The sequence below is a fragment of the Phoca vitulina genome, unplaced genomic scaffold (assembly GCF_004348235.1).
Source record: "Phoca vitulina isolate PV1807 unplaced genomic scaffold, GSC_HSeal_1.0 scaffold3, whole genome shotgun sequence".
NCBI lineage: Eukaryota > Metazoa > Chordata > Mammalia > Carnivora > Phocidae > Phoca > Phoca vitulina.
Genome location: NW_022589706.1, coordinates 81,769,453 through 81,785,883, shown reverse-complemented (window position 1 = coordinate 81,785,883; position 16,431 = coordinate 81,769,453). Strand labels below are relative to the sequence as shown.

The window sequence follows — 16,431 nt, the reverse complement described above, 5'->3', positions numbered from 1 at the left end:
GAAAATTTTATTCAGCTTACTTTTTTTAACATCACGTTTTTTGAGCTATACTTTACATATTTTAAAATATAACCTTTTTAGTGTACAGATCAGTCAGTTTGACAAACTCAGTAGTGTAATCATCATCAAAATCAAGATAACAGTTCCATCAAGTAAAATTTCCACATACTCTTTGTAGTCAACCCATCCCTCCAAGCAAGCCCATGATAATCAGTAACCTGTTATTCCATCCTTTTAAATTACATCTTTTATTTAATGTGGGTTGCTTATAGCCTGAATATAATTGATTCTTAATTCCTATCCAATCTGACAATTCTTAGCTTTGAATTGGTGAGTTTAGATGTTTACATTTACATTTAATATAATGATTGATACATCCTAATTAAAATCTATTATTTTCTAATTGTTCCATTTGTTCTCTGTGCTTTTTTTCCTTTTATTATGCTAGCTTATTTTTTTTATAATTCCATTTTATCTCTACTATTGGCTTAATTATATCTTTTTTAAAAATTACTTTTAGTGATTGCCTGTAGATATTAATTTTTTAAAAGTCTAATTCAAGATGGCAAAAAAAAAAAATGGGTAGAAAAGAAATCTATACCAAAATGTTAATATTGATAGTTTGCGAGATTGGGTTTGAATTAGTCTTTCCTACTTTTCTGTATCTCATTCCTGACTTCCCACATGAATGGTGCTTGATTAAAAAAAAAAAAAAAATGGAAAGAGATGGAGAGAGAGAGAGAGAGAAACTGGGCATCAGGGTGGAAGATGGCTTAGAAAGAATTAAAGAGAAATGTTTGATAAATCGTAAATTGCTGGAGGCTGTTTTGTGGATTGATATGGAAAGTAACCTCATGTATATCTACCATAGAACATATTTTAGCCATTTTTCAGGGACTTAGGCATTTTGTCTTGAGCAGGAACAAGACAAAGTGGTTTTCCTTGACTTAGTTCTGCCATATATCTGAAACTTTTCTGGTAATTTGGCAAAGCCAAACCTGCAGAAGGTTAATTGCACACCACCAAAATTCAACTCCCTCCCTGGAAAAACAAATACTGCTATTAGAGTAGCCTTAGGAAACTGTAGGATCTTTGCCAGATCAATTCTGTCGTAATCAGAAAATCCAAAATATGTATATAGTGGATATTTTATAAATTGTATAGATTGTATTTTCTCTGAATAGAAGAGGGATAATAAAAATATAACTCTGAATTTTTATAACATCATTTCATTCTTTAAAACAGAATCTGTATCTGCTTTGTAATTGATCTGTTGATCTGTGACTTTTTGTCTTCTTTGTAGCTATTCAAAGGTTTTGTGCATTGCATTTGAGGTACTTCAAGGTTTGCAGTATATGAACAAACATGGTATCGTACACCGAGCACTGTCTCCTCATAATATTCTTTTGGACCGAAAGGTAATTGCCAAATAATACATTAAATATTTGTTTGTTGTTTGTGGTTGGAAGCTACTGAAATCAAACCCACTCAGAGGGACTATAGAGTATAAATATATTTTAATAATATTCATAATGAAATGGCTCTATGAAAGTGATATCTTTTTGGTGGTTAGAAAAAAAACAGCTATCTTTAAATTATATAAATCCATGTGTTTTTCACATGCATTATTCTTTTTTTCCCAAGATTCATTTTCTAACTTCATGTTGGGTTTTTCCTTTCATTTGCTTTCTGAAAAATAGGTATGGTAGCTTCGCAGTCCATTCTCTTCTGAATTTGCTTTCATTTTAAGAAAGCTTCTCTATTTACATGGAGTATTTTGTCATAACACAGCTGCACTGTATTTTCTCCTCTTTATTTTTCTTCTTCCCTATTTTTTCTTTTTTATTTTTTTCTCCATTTATCTTCTTTATTTACCAGTTGTTCATACCTAGCTTCTTTTCTTATTGGAATGCCACTTCTCTACTTGGAAATCTTGTGGGGGATTAATAAGAAGCAGGTCAACTCCTATAAGAAAATTATGGTAGCAAGATGGTATGTTTTCAGGAATAATCATACTTTCATTTTTTTCATAGGCATATAAAAAATAGTTTTGAGAGAATTTTTTCTGGGGAATTATTTTTTGTATTAGTAGGATTATTCTTTTCCTCTGATTCTCTCCCAGACTTTTACTACTATTACCCTATGATATTAAAAATCATAAAAGCTAAAGTGGTACTCACTAATTTCATTTTTATAGCAGTGGAGTATCTAACCAATCTGAATTTTTTTAATATATAAACGTTTTATAGTGCTGGGAAATAAAGTTCTTGAGAACAAGAAAACAAATCTTAAAATCACCTTAACTTTTTTAAGGTCTTAAATATCTAAAAGGAGGAAAACTTAAAGAGATTTATAAAATTTATATTTGCTTTTTATTAAGAACCTCACTTTTGTGATAATTATGGCTTTCTCAAACAATATAAAAATTGTTAGAAATCTAGCGGGTTCACTAATATCTTGATTTGTGACCTGATCTTTTCAAGTTAAGAACTCCCGTGTCAGGGTTAAATTATAACATTATGAATGGACGTGCAAGTCCTTGAAAAAAAATTCTTTTATTAAAATTACCAAAAAATGTTCTAAGCAGGGATTTTTTTTTTTTTTTAGACTTTATCTATTTGACAGAGAGACAGAAAGAGAGGGAACACAAGTAGGGGGAGTGGGAGAGGGAGAAGCAGGCTCCCTGCAGAGCAGGGAGCCCCATGCAGGGTTTGATCCCAGGACCCTAGGGACCCTGGGATCATGACCTGAGCCGAAGGCAGACACTTAACGACTGAGCCACTCAGGCGCCCCCTAAGCAGGGATTAAAGACAAATGAGAACATTTCAGCTGTTTTTGTTTTGTCAAAATACCTGGAAAATATAAACAAAAATTTTTAAGTGTTATTTGTTGTTTTGAGATCTATATGTAAGTAATATATATATGTGTGTATATACATACATACATGTATACATATACATATATTTGTAATGAGTATAAAGCAGGTTTCAAACATTGGCAAATAGTTTTTAATAAAATTATGGTAAACTAAAATTATGGTAAATTAATTTTTTTCTTAATGTATCTGACGATCTGATGATTTCCTTACTTATGAAATGTATAATGATACTTTTTCTTGCTACTAATATTAAAACATTTAATAGTGATTTTTATTATTATTATTCTAGGGACATGTTAAATTGGCTAAATTTGGACTTTATCACATGACAGCTCATGGTGATGATGTTGATTTCCCAATTGGGTAAGAATATGTTTTCTTTTTTTCTGAGTTGTGTCTTAAACTTTGTAATATTTGATAAAATGTATATTTCATTAATTATTAGTGATACTACTTTCTGACACAAAACTAGCTTTATTAACATATTTTAATTTTCCATATACTTTTAAAAGAGTAGACAGTGAGTTTTTCCCAGTGTCCAAAAGATATCTAATATTGATATTTCATTGAATTGGCAGAGAGGTTAACAGATTATTGACCTTCTTCACCTTATAATGCTTACTAATTAATTTCATTTCATCCTGTATTTGGTAAATTTTAGGCAAGAAGGCTGGCCAGATTCTTCCAGTGATAATGTATGTTCCTTAAAAGACTGAGGAAAAGCATTCTCATAGTATTTTCTACTCTTTCTAAATTAAATTCCTTGTTCCATAAGATATAGTTGTATATTAAGACCCAAGTTAAGTCATTGGAAGTATCAGAGGTAATGGAATAGAGTCTACACTTGAAAGTCTATGTTTAAGTTTGGAGACATTTATTTGATCACTTCTGCTATGGAATTCCAGTTTATGTTGGCCTCCAAGACAGGAAAGTTTATTTTATTCTGTTCTTAGCCAGATGCTTTTGATACAGATTTTTGTGTTATTTATTTATTTAGACATTTTAATAATATAATTCTTTTATTTTTTGAGTGTTTAATTTTGGCATTATTTTCAGTACATAGAAGTTTCAAACTAGTACAAGAATCCCTGTATAGCCTTCACTCGATTCCCCAAATGTCAACATTTCACTACATTTGCTTTATTTCTTTTTTCTTACACATATAGGTGTATGTGTATATTAATATTTTTTTAGTCATTTAAGAGTAATTAATGCATATGATGCCCTTTACCCCTAAATATTTGTTTGTATTTCCTAAAGTAAGGAATTTTCTTATATAACCACAAAACAAATATCAAAACAAGGAAATTAAAATTAATGTAATACTGTTATCTAATCTAGAGACCTTAATCGTATTGTTCAATTGCTTTGTGATTTTATTTAATAGTATCCATTTGTATCTTGCTCTTTGGGTTCTCTGAAATCAGTTCTGTCACTCCATTACCAAGAATCGTGGTTTGAAGTCATGGAATGTGTTTCTGCAGGGGAACATTGCTTAATTAGATGTTTTTAAAAAGGGACTCATTTATAAATTACCCTTTTATCTTTATAAGATAGATTATAGGTTTCTTACTTAAATTTTTGTTAGGCCATCACTAATAATCTTAAAATAAATTGCTTAGTCATTCCTTCCTTTAATTATTAAGACAATATTTATTGAGCACCTTCTCTTCTGGCTGCTGGATGTGCAAAAATGGGTAAGAGAGATTCCTGTCCTCAAGAAGCTCCTTGCTTAATGGGAAAATTTTCTCTCTTGATGGCCTACTTATTAAAGTACATAAATTAATAATCTTAGTTTCACATACCAAAACTTGTGGTCATAGGAAACAAACAATTGTTTTCTAAGCATGAAAACAATATTTTGTAAAAATAGCCTACATTTTATTTGTTAAAAAAAAAAAAAACCCTTTTGAGTATAATAAAAATAAGTTCACAGTAAAGCTCTAGTGTCTTCTTTCATATGTGATAATTGCCTTTTGAAGTAACTTTTAGGGAGCAGTGGTCTCACAGGAAGTAAATGTGATTGCTAATTCTTCTTCATGTTGTCTAAATCAAGCTGTATGAGAAAGAACTCCAAAAACATAATGCAAACAAAAATCACATTAATTTTTTTGCCTTTTACTTAAAGATGCTTTAGATTTACTAGTGATGAATGGAAGAAAGGAAGTGATTTTTCATAAAGCACATCAAGTATTTTGAAGAACTACATTTGAATTTAAAATGCTTGGATAGAATTGGTCTTGTGTGCCATTTGGTCTGGTTTACTTTGAAGTCTTGGACCCAAAGGGTCTGACCAGAAGGTATCAAAGAGCAAAATGTGAAACATTAGCCAGGAAAAATAAAGTGATCAAACAGCTAAGGCATGAAAGAAAATATTTACACCAGAAGAAGCTTGCAGTTGATTCAAAAGACAAATATTAAGGAACAACAAAGTAAAATGTTAACATATGTTTCAAAATATTGTAAAGAGTTAGAAATTGGACATTCATTTCAGTTGGCCAGTAGCTTAGTACCTTGTTAAAAGATCAAACAGATGATGAAAGCCTCACCAGTCATACAGCAAAGTTCTGGTAATTTTCTTTGAGTGATAAAATGCCATGCTAAAGAAGAGACACTTGTTGAAAAGAGATAATCTACATTTAAAAACAATCCTAGCATTTATTATTTTTATTAATTAGTTTAATCAATTCTTGATTAGAAGGGAAATTAGAATTTTTGGAGCAAGGGTCACCTCTATGCTTCTAGAGATCACCAGTCAGAAATCTTAGATAAAATGATTTACCTGTAGTATAGCTTGGCCTTTCACTACCCACACCATTATTTTTGGATAAGATGTGCTGGAAATCAGGATTAAAAATAAACAATTTGCCTTTTAGATGTATCATGGTGATGATGAATAAAAATACAACATTGCATTTATGTCGTATTTTTCCATTTTTATAAAAACAGTACTTACCAATATTTATAACAGTTTTGTGAGGTAAACATTATTCCTATTTTCAGATTAAGAAACCCTGATCACATATGGAATATGTTGTGCTAGATTGAAACTAGAATACAGGTATTATAATATCCAGTCCATCCTTTTTCCACTAGGCTTCAGTTGTATCCAGAGATGTCATTTAGAAGAGCAATGTGATCACATTAGGGTAAAATGACATAATACAAATTTGTATATGAGAGACATATATGAGCAAATTAAAAGTAGATATTAGTGGAGGAGGAGCCAGATGGCAGAAGAGTAGGAGACCTAAATTTAGTCTGGTCCCAGGAATTCAGCTAGATAGTTATCAAACCATTCTGAACACCTACAAACTCAACAGGAGATGGAAGAAAAGAATAACAGCAACTCTGTGAACAGAAAAGCGACCAATTTCTGAAGGTAGGACGTGTGGAGAAGTGAATCCGGCGCGGTGTTCAGGAAAATAGATCGCAGGGGGAGAGAGCCTCCGTCAGCCGCTACAAGCGATAGAGCAGCAGAGCACAAAATCGGAACTTTTACAAGTCTGCTCCACTGAGGGATGTCGCTCCAGTGGCTAAGCGGGGGGTGGAACCCTCGCTGGGACAGTGTGGTCTCAGGACCCTCGGGGTCACAGAAAGACCAGGGTTGCCAGAGTGTGGCAGAGCTTCCAGGTATCAGAGCGGGAAAGCCGGCTGCAAAGACGGAGCTGAGGAGTGGGCTCTCAGCTCGGGGTTGCCATAAACCATGATCCGCGGCACAGTCGGGCCACTGCTCTTCCAGCAGGGACCCAATAAGTGGCAGATCCGGGGAGACTCCCCTTCCTTCCCCGGGAGGAGCGGCGCAGGAGCACACCACAGGGATCCGCTGGGTTTGGAGACTCCAAATGGGGTCGTGTGCCAGAGTTTACCTGCTTGGTCACAGGCCAGGTGAACACTGAGTGCGGCTGGAGACCAGAGAGACGGGAGTGATTGCTTTTCTCTCGGCGCACTGAGGAATGGGGCCCTGAGTTTTCAGCATCTCCGGAACCAGAGATTGGGAGGCCGCCATTTTCACTCTCATCCTCCAAAGCTGAACGGAAAGCTTTCAGGGAAAAAAGCTACCGAGAGCAAACCTGAGCAGATTATTTAGCCTGGCCCCCAGCAAGGGCAGGGCAATTCCGCCTCCAGCAAAGACATTTTTGAATCACTGCAATAGGCCCTTCCCCCAGAATATCAGCAAGAACAGGCAGCCAAGACCAAATTTACCGATCAATGAGAACGGCAAAACCCAGCACTAGGGAAATACAGCACATAGAATTCATGGCTTTTTTCCCATGATGCTTTAGTCTTTCAGCATTAATTTTTTAAATTTTATTTTTTTCTTTTTCTATTTTTTTAGTTGAATTTTTCTTCTTTTCTTTTTCAACCAATATCTTTTCAATTCCTTTTTTAAAATCTTTTTTAATTTTTCATTTTTACATTCATACTCTATGTCTTCATTGTATTTAACCTTACTTTTTGTGTATATAGGTTTTTCTTTCTTTAAAATTTTGGGATACAGTTTCTTCTAACAGACCAAAATATACCCTAAATCTATTGTATGATGTTTTCCTAGTCTCCCGCCAGATCACATTCCCTCTTTGTTTTTTTTAAAATATTTTTTCATTCTTTTTTCAACCAACTTCTAATCAATTCCTTTTTTAAAATCCTTTTTAGTTTTCATCTGTACAGCCATATTCCATCCCTTCATCATATTTACCCTTATTTTTGTATATATATACGTTTATCTTTCTTTCAAAATTTGGGAGGCAATTTCTTCTAACAGACCAAAAAAGACCCAAAATCTATTATGTGGCTCTGTTATTTTCACCAGCCTGATCATATTCTTTTTTCTTTTTCCCCTTTACTTTTCCCCCCCAATTTTGGGTCTCTTCTGATTTGTTTGGTGTATATTTTTCTGGGGTCGTTGTTACCTTTTTAGCATTTTTTTAGCATTTTGTTCTCTCATTCATCTATTCTCCTCTGGACAAAATGACGAGATGGAAAAACTCACCTCAAGAAAAAGAACAAGAGGCAGTACCGACTGCCAGGGACCTAATCAATACAGACATTAGTAAGATGTCAGAACTAGAGTTCAGAATGACGATTATAAAGATACTAGCTGGGCTTGAAAAAAGCACAGAAGATAATAGAGAATCCCTTTCTGGAGAAATAAAAGAACTAAAATCTAACCAAGTCGAAATCAAAAAGGCTACTAATGAGGTGCAATAAAAAATGGAGGCTCTAACTGCTAGGATAAATGAGGCAGAAGAGAGAATTAGTGATATAGAAGACCAAATGATGATGAATAAAGAAGCTGAGAAAAAGAGAGATAAACAACTACTAGATCATGAGGGGAGAATTCGAAAGATAAGTGATACCTTAAAGCGAAACAACATTAGAATAATTGGGATCCCAGAAGAAGAAGAAAGAGAGAGAGGGACAGCAGGTATATTGGAGCAAATTATAGCAGAGAACTTGCCTAATTTGGGGAAGGAAATCGGCATCAAAATCCAGGAGGCACAAGAGAAGCGCCCCTCAAAATCAATAAAAACAGGTCAATACCCCGCCATCTAATAGTAAAACTTATAAGTCTCAAGAGACAAAGAGAAAATCCTGAAGGCAGCTCGGGACAAGAGGTCTGTAACCTACAATGGTAGAAACATTAGACTGGCAACAGACCTATCCACAGAGACCTGGCAGGCCAGAAAGGACTGGCATGATATATTCAGAGCACTAAAGGAGAAAAATATGCAGCCAAGAATACTATATCCAGCTAGGCTGTCACTGAAAATAGAAGGAGAGATAAAAAGCTTCCAGGACAAACAAAAACTAAAAGAATTTGCAAACAGAAAACCAGCCCTACTAGAAATATTGAAAGGGATCCTGTAAGCAAAGAGAGCCTAAAGTAACATAGACCAGAAAGGAACACAGACAATATACAGTAACAGTCACCTTAGAGGCAATACCATAGCACTAAATTCATCTTTCAGTAGCTACCCAGAATGGAAATGGGCTAAATGCCCCAATCAAAAGACACAGAGTATCAGGTTGGATAAAAAAGCAAAACCCATCGATATGCTGTCTGTAAGAGACTCATTTTAAACCCAAAGACACCTCCAGAGTGAAAGTGAGGGGGTGGAAAACAATTTACCATGCTAATGGACACCAAAAGAAAGCTGGGGTGGCAATCCTTATATCAGACAAATTAGATTTTAAACCAAAGACTATAATAAGAGATGAGGAAGGACACTATATCCTACTTAAAGGGTCTATCCAACAAGAAGATCTAACAATTGTAAATATCTATGCCCCTAACATGGGAGCAGCCAATTATATAAGGTAATGAATAACAAAAGGAAAGAAACACATCGACAACAATCCAATAATAGTGGGGGACTTTAACACCCCCTCACTGAAATGGACAGATCATCTAAGCAAAAGATCAACAAGGAAATAAAGACGTTAAATGACACACTGGAACAAATGGACTTCACAGATATATTCAGAACATTCCATCCCAAAGCAACAGAATACACATTCTTCTCTAGTGCCCATGGAACATTCTCCAGAATAGATCACATCCTAGGTCACAAATCAGGTCTCAGCCGATACCAAAAGATTGGGATCATTCCCTGCATATTTTCAAACCACAATGCTTCAAAACTAAACTCAATCACAAAAGGAAAGTTGGAAAGAACTCAAATGCATAGAGGCTAAAGAACATCCTACTAAAGAATGAATGGGTCAACCAGGAAATTAAAGAAGAATTAAAAAAATTCATGGAAACCAATGAAAATGAAAACACAACTGTTCAAAATCTTTGGGTTGCAGCAAAGGCAGTCCTAAGAGGAAAGTATATAGCAATACAAACCTTTCTCAAGAAACAAAGAAGTTCTCAAATACATAACCTAACCCTACACCTAAAGGAGCTGGAGAAAGAACAGCAAATAAAGCCTAAACCCAGGAGGAGAAGAGAAAGAATAAAGATCAGAGCAGAAATCAATGAAATAGAAACCAAAAGAAGAGTAGAACAGATCAACGAAACAAGGAGCTGGTTCTTTGAAAGAATAAACAAGATTGATAAACCCCTGGCCAGACTTATCAAAAAGAAAAGAGAAAGGACCCAAATTAATAAAATCATGAATGAAAGAGGAGAGATCACAGCCAACACCAAGGAAATACAAACAAATATAAGAACATATTATGAGCAACTATACGCCAGCAAATTAGAAAATCTGGAAGAAATGGATGCATTCCTAGAGATGTATCAACTACCAAAACTGAACCAGGAAGAAATAGAAAACCTGAACAGACCCATAACCAGTAAGAAATTGAAGCAGTAATCAAAAATCTCCCAACAAACAAGAGCCCAGGGCTAGATGGCTTCCCAGGGGAATTCTACCAAACATTTAAAGAAGAATTAATACCTATTCTTCTGAAGCTGTTTCAAAGAATAGAAATGGAAGGAAAACTTCCGAACTCATTTTATGAGGCCAACATTACCTTGATCCCTGAACCAGACAAATACCCCATCAAAAAGGAGAACTACAGACCAATATCCCTGATGAACATGGATGCAAAAATTCTCATCAAAATACTAGCCAATAGGATCCAACAGTACATTAAAAGGATTATTCACCACGACCAAGTGGGATTTATTCCTGGACTGCAAGGTTGGTTCAACATCTGCAAATCAATCAATGTGATACACTACATTAATAAAAGAAAGAACAAGAACCATATGATCCTCTCAATAGATGCAGAAAAAGCATTTGACAAAGTACAGCATCCTTTCCTGATTAAAACTCTTCAGAGTATACGGATAGAAGGTACATACCTCAATATCATAAAAGCCATCTATGAAAAACCCACAGCGAATATCATACTCAATGGGGAAAACTGAGAGCTTTTCCCCTAAGGTCAGGAACACGGCAGGGATGACCACTATCACCACTGCTGTTCAACATAGTACTAGAAGTCCTAGCCTCAGCAATCAGACAACAAAAAGAAATAAAAGGCATCCGAATCGGCAAAGAAAAAGTCAAACTGTCACTCTTTGCAGATGATATGTTACTTTATGTGGAAAACCCAAAAGACTCCACCCCAAAACTGCTAGAACTCATACAAGAATTCAGTAAAGTGGCAGGATATAAATCAATGCACAGAAATCAGTGTCATTCCTATACACCAACAACAAGACAGAAGAAAGTGAAATTAAGGAGTCGATCCCATTTATAATTGCACCCAAAACCATAAGATACCTAGGCATAAATCTAACCAAAGAGGCAACAGATCTGTACACAGAAAACTCTAGAATACTCATGAAAGAAATTGAGGAAGACACAAAAAAATGGAAAAACATTCATGCTCATGGATTGGAAGAACAAATATTGTGAAAATGTCTATGCCACCTAGAGCAATCTATACATTTAATGCAATCCCTATCAAAATACCATCCACTTTTTTCAAAGAAATGGAACAAATAATCCTAAAATTTGTATGGAACCAGAAAAGACCCCGAAGAGCCAGAGGAATGTTGAAAAAGAAAAGCAAAGCTGGTGGCATCACAAGTCCAGACTTACAGCTCTATTACAAAGCTGTCATCATCAAGACAGTATGGTGCTGGCACAAAAACAAAACACATCGATCAATGGAACAGAATAGAGAGCCCAGAAATGGACCCTCAACTCTATGGTCAACTAATCTCCGACAAAGCAGGAAAGAATGTCCAATGGAAAAAAGTCTCTTCAACAAATGGTGTTGGTAAAATTGGACAGCCACATGCAGAAGAATGAAACTGGACCGTTGCCTTACACCACACACAGAAATAGACTCCAAATGGATGAAAGACCTCAATTTGAGACAGGAATCCATCAAAATCCTAAAGGAGATCACAGGCAGCAACCTCTTCAATCTCAGCTGCAGCAACTTCTTCCTAGACACTTTGCCAAAGGCAAGGGAAGCAAAGGCAAAAATGAACTATTGGGATTTCATCAAGATAAAAAGCTTGTGCACAACAAAGGAAACACTCAACAAAACCAAAAGACAACCGACAGAATGGGAGAAGATATTTGCAAATGACATATCAGATAAAGGGCTAGTATCCAAAATCTATAAAGAACTTATTAAACTCAACACCCAAAGAACAAATAATCCAGTCAAGAAATGGGCAGAATCATGAACAGAGATTTCTGCAAAGAAGACATCCAAATGGCCGACAGAGTTATGAAAAAGTGATCAACATCACTTGGCATCAGGGAATACAAATCAAAACCTCAATGAGATACCACCTCACACCACTCAGAATGGCTAAAATTAACAAGTCAGTAAATGACAGATGTTGGTGAGGATGCAGAGAAAGGGGAACCCTCCTACACTGTTGGTGGGAATGCAAGCTGGTATAGCCACTCTGGAAAACAGTATGGAGGTTCCTCAAAAAGTTGAAAATAGAGCTACCCTACAACCCAGCAATTGCACTACTGGGTATTTACCCCAAAGATATAAATGTAGTGATCCGAAGGGGCACCTGTACCCCAATGTTTATAGCAGCAATGTCCACAATAGCCAAACTGTGGAAAGAGCCAAGATGTCCATCAACAGATGAATGGATAAAGAAGAAGTGGTATATAATACAATGGATTATGCAGCCATCAAAAAAAATGAAATCTTGCCATTTGCAACAACGTGAATGGAACTAGAGGGTATTATGCTAAGCAAAATAAGTCAATCAGAGAAAGACAAGTATCATATGACCTCACTGATATGAGGAATTCTTAATCTCAGGAAACAAACTGAGGGTTGCTGGAGTGGTGGGGGGTGGGAGCGATGGGGTGGCTGGGTGATAAGACATTGGGGAGGGTATGGGCTATGGTGAGTGCTGTGAATTGTGCAAGACTGTTGAATCACAGATCTGTACCTCTAAAACAAATAATACAATATATGTTAAAAAAAAAAAAAAAGAAGATAGCAGGAGGGGAAGAATGAAGGGGGGGAAATCAGAGGGGGAGACGACCCATGAGAGACGATAGACTCTGGAAAGCAAACTGAGGGTTCTAGAGGGGAGGGGGGTGGGAGGATGTGTTAGCCTGGTAATGGATATTAAAGAGGGCACATATTGCATGGAGCACTGGGTGTTATACACAAACAATGAATCATGGAACACTACATCAAAAAATAAAGATGGGGCGCCTGGGTGGCTCAGTCGTTAAGCGTCTGCCTTCGGCTCAGGTCATGATCCCAGGGTCCTGGGATCGAGTCCCACATCGGGCTCCCTGCTCGGCGGGAAGCCTGCTTCTCCCTCTCCCACTCCCCCTGCTTGTGTTCCTGCTCTCGCTCTCGCTCTCTCTGTCAAATAAATAAATAAAATCTTTAAAAAAAAACAAAAACAAAAAAACAAAAAATAAAGATGTAATAAAAAATTTTAAAAAAGATACTTGTTTTACTTGTTTTATATATGACGTAATAGACTATACACAATATGTAATACTACACATTTTTATGTCGTTTTTGTTTATGCTTATATTTAGTATACAAAAATTTACTCTCCTGTCAAATAAACAAACAAACTTGAGGGCACTGCTCTATCTTATTCATTTTTACAAGTCCTCAACAACTACCAATAAAATTTAAATATAAGATACACTCAGTAAAATTTGTTTAAAAATAACATTTCTGGGGTGTCTGGGTGGCTCAGTCCATTAAGCATCTGCCTTTGGCTTCGGTCATGATCCTGGGGCCCATATCAGGCTTCCTGGGCAGTCTTGCTTTTCCCTCTCCCTCTGCCCCTCCCCCCAGCTTGTGCTTTCTCTCTCTCTCTCAAATGAATAAAATCTTTAAAAAAAAATAATCACATTTCCTAGCAAAAATGCCAATTAAGACTGCCTTACAGACAACTTAAGCAGACACTAAGTAAGTATCAGACATATAGACAATTATTAAATTTAAATCCTACAGCCTAGAAACAAAAGAAACAAAAACAGCTTTAGAAGAGAAATGAAAATGAGGAGAACTCTGCCTTACTTATTGCATATGTGCATACCCTTTCTTCATTTATCATCAAATTTAGTCGTGAGCACAATTATCTGGATTTTTCAATTCCGTGGACATTAGATTACTAAGACACCCTGCAATAATGACTATAATCAAAATATATTTAAGTATATGGAACATCTATGTAATATATGTAACATAGACATTCAAATATTACTTCCATTTCTCTTCCTGAATTTTTCTGCAGTCACCTCCTCACACAAAAGAATTCTCCCATAAATGCTGAGGGTTTAGTGAAGTTGCTAGATACAAAATTAATACAAAGAAATTACACATTAGCAAAAGAATATGAAATACCTAATAAGAATCTAAGCAGGTATTTTACCTCTGAAAGCACCTCTGTGAAAGAAATATAAATCATTTTTAAAAGACATTATGAAAGGCCTAGATAATTATAGATACCTGTTCATATATTGTTAGATTTGGTATCGGAAAAATGCCAGTTCTCCCCAACCTGTTCTACATTTGATCTAATTTCAATAAAAATTCCAACTCTGTGTGTGTCAGAGGGAGAGAGAGAAAGGGAGGGAGAAAGAGAGAGAAACAACTTGACAAGATAGTTCTAAATGTAAAAAAAAAAAAAAATTCTAAATGTATACATATAGAACAAACATCTGAAAAGTACCTAGACACTCCTGCAGAGAAATTAAAAGGTGTGTGTGGGTTTTTTTTTGGGGGGGGGGAGTCAACATTTTAATTTTTTATTTAAATTCAATTAATAAACATATATTATTAATTTCAGAGGTAGAGTTCAGTGATTCATCAGTTGCATATAACACCCAGTGCTCATTACATCACATGCCCTCTTTCATGCCCATCACCCAGTTACCCCATCGCCCACACCACTCCCCTCCAACAACCCTCAGTTTATTTCCTATGATTAAGAGTCTCTTATGGTTTGTCCCCCTCTCTGATTTAGTCTAATTTTATTTTTCCCTCCTTTCCCCTTTGCTTCTCTGTTTTGTTTCTTAAATTCCACATATGAGTGAAATCACATGACGGTTGTCTTTCTCTAATTGACTTATTTCGCTTAGCATAATACCCTCTAGTTCTATCCATGTTGTTGCAAATGGCAAGATTTCAATTTTTTGATGGCTGTGTAATATTCCAGTGTATTTATACATATCACATCTTCTTTATCCATTCATCTGTTGATGGACATCTGGGCTCTTTCCATAGTTTGGCTATTGTGGACATTGCTGCTATAAACATTGGGGTGCAGGTGCCCCTTCGGATCACTACATTTGTAACTTTGGGGTATATACCTAGTACTGCAATTGCTGGGTTGTAGGATAGCTCTATTTTCAACTTTTTGAATTACCTTCATACTGTTTTCCAGAGTGGCTGCACCATCTTGCATTCCCACCAACAGTGTAAGAGGGTTTCCCTTTATCCACATCCTCGCCAACATCTGTTGTTTCCTGACTTGGTAATTTTAGCCATTCTGACTAGTGTGAGGTGGTATCTCATTGTTCTTGATTTGTATTTCCTTGATGCTGAGTGATGTTGAGCATTTTTTCATGTGTCTGTTGGCCATTTGTACATCTTTGCAGAAAGGTCTGTTCATGTCTTCTGCCCATTTCTTGACTGATTTTTTGTTCTTTGGGTGTTGAGTTTGAGAAGTTCTGTATAGATTTTGGAAAAAGATGTGTATGTTTTGAGAGGACTTGTCTTAGCAATTATTTGCAATTATTTATATAATGTTATAGACTTAAGATAGTATAATGGTACAGTGTCAGACAATTTTACTAGTGGAACAAAATAGAGAGCCAAGATGCAAATCAACATGTAGGTAGAGATTTTATTTGTGGTAGAAGCTGGTACTATGGACTAGTTTGGGGGGGAGATAGAGTTTTCAATAAATGGAATAGGGCTCAATTGATTATCCATGTAGGAATGGAACTTCCAAAATGTTCTTCAGAGTTTGGTCAAATAAATTAAGTGCATTAATACAATGAAATTATTGACAGTTTTCAAAGAGAATATGCAATCTATAGTTATTTTTATTGAATGATCTCTAAAATATACTTTAAGTGAAAAAACAAATGTGTGCAGGGTAGTATGTATAGTATGCTGCCCTGTGGGGCAGTGGTGATGGATGGTCAAGTTTATCTATATCTGTAAATACGTATGGGTGCCTGAAGTACAGAAATGGGAGAGAATCTTAGTTTTCAATTTACGTATCTTTAAAGATTTTGACATTCCTACTACTCAAAAGAATATGTACTATTTTCCAAGAAAAAAAATGCACTTTAAATAATAGCTAAGTGTAAGGGGAAAACAGGTAGTAAGAAGGAAAGGAAAACATCCGAAAACAGAATACTGCAAGACGGCAATGTGTTAAAAAGAGAGGAAAGCAAAGAAAGGAATTAATGCTTCAGAGAGACACAATAGTTTTAAAATTATTTGAGACGCATATGTATTTTTCTCTTGATTTCTGGACATGGAGACCTGTATTATGATGGTTAGTTTAGAATTCTTCCTAGCGAAAATTGTTAATTTAATTGCACTGGACTTTTACA

The 16,431-nt window shown here is 35.5% G+C and overlaps 1 protein-coding gene across 4 annotated transcripts in view; it reads left to right on the top strand.

The window, feature by feature from the left end:
* Positions 1-16,431, top strand: part of TBCK (TBC1 domain containing kinase) — a 243,483-nt gene that overhangs the window by 49,530 nt on the left and 177,522 nt on the right. For all 4 annotated transcript variants that reach the window (XM_032400952.1, XM_032400950.1, XM_032400951.1 and 1 more), the window contains 2 exons: positions 1,304-1,418; positions 3,168-3,241. In XM_032400952.1, coding sequence (XP_032256843.1) covers positions 1,304-1,418; positions 3,168-3,241 — 189 coding nt within the window. The remainder of the gene's footprint in view (positions 1-1,303; positions 1,419-3,167; positions 3,242-16,431) is intronic.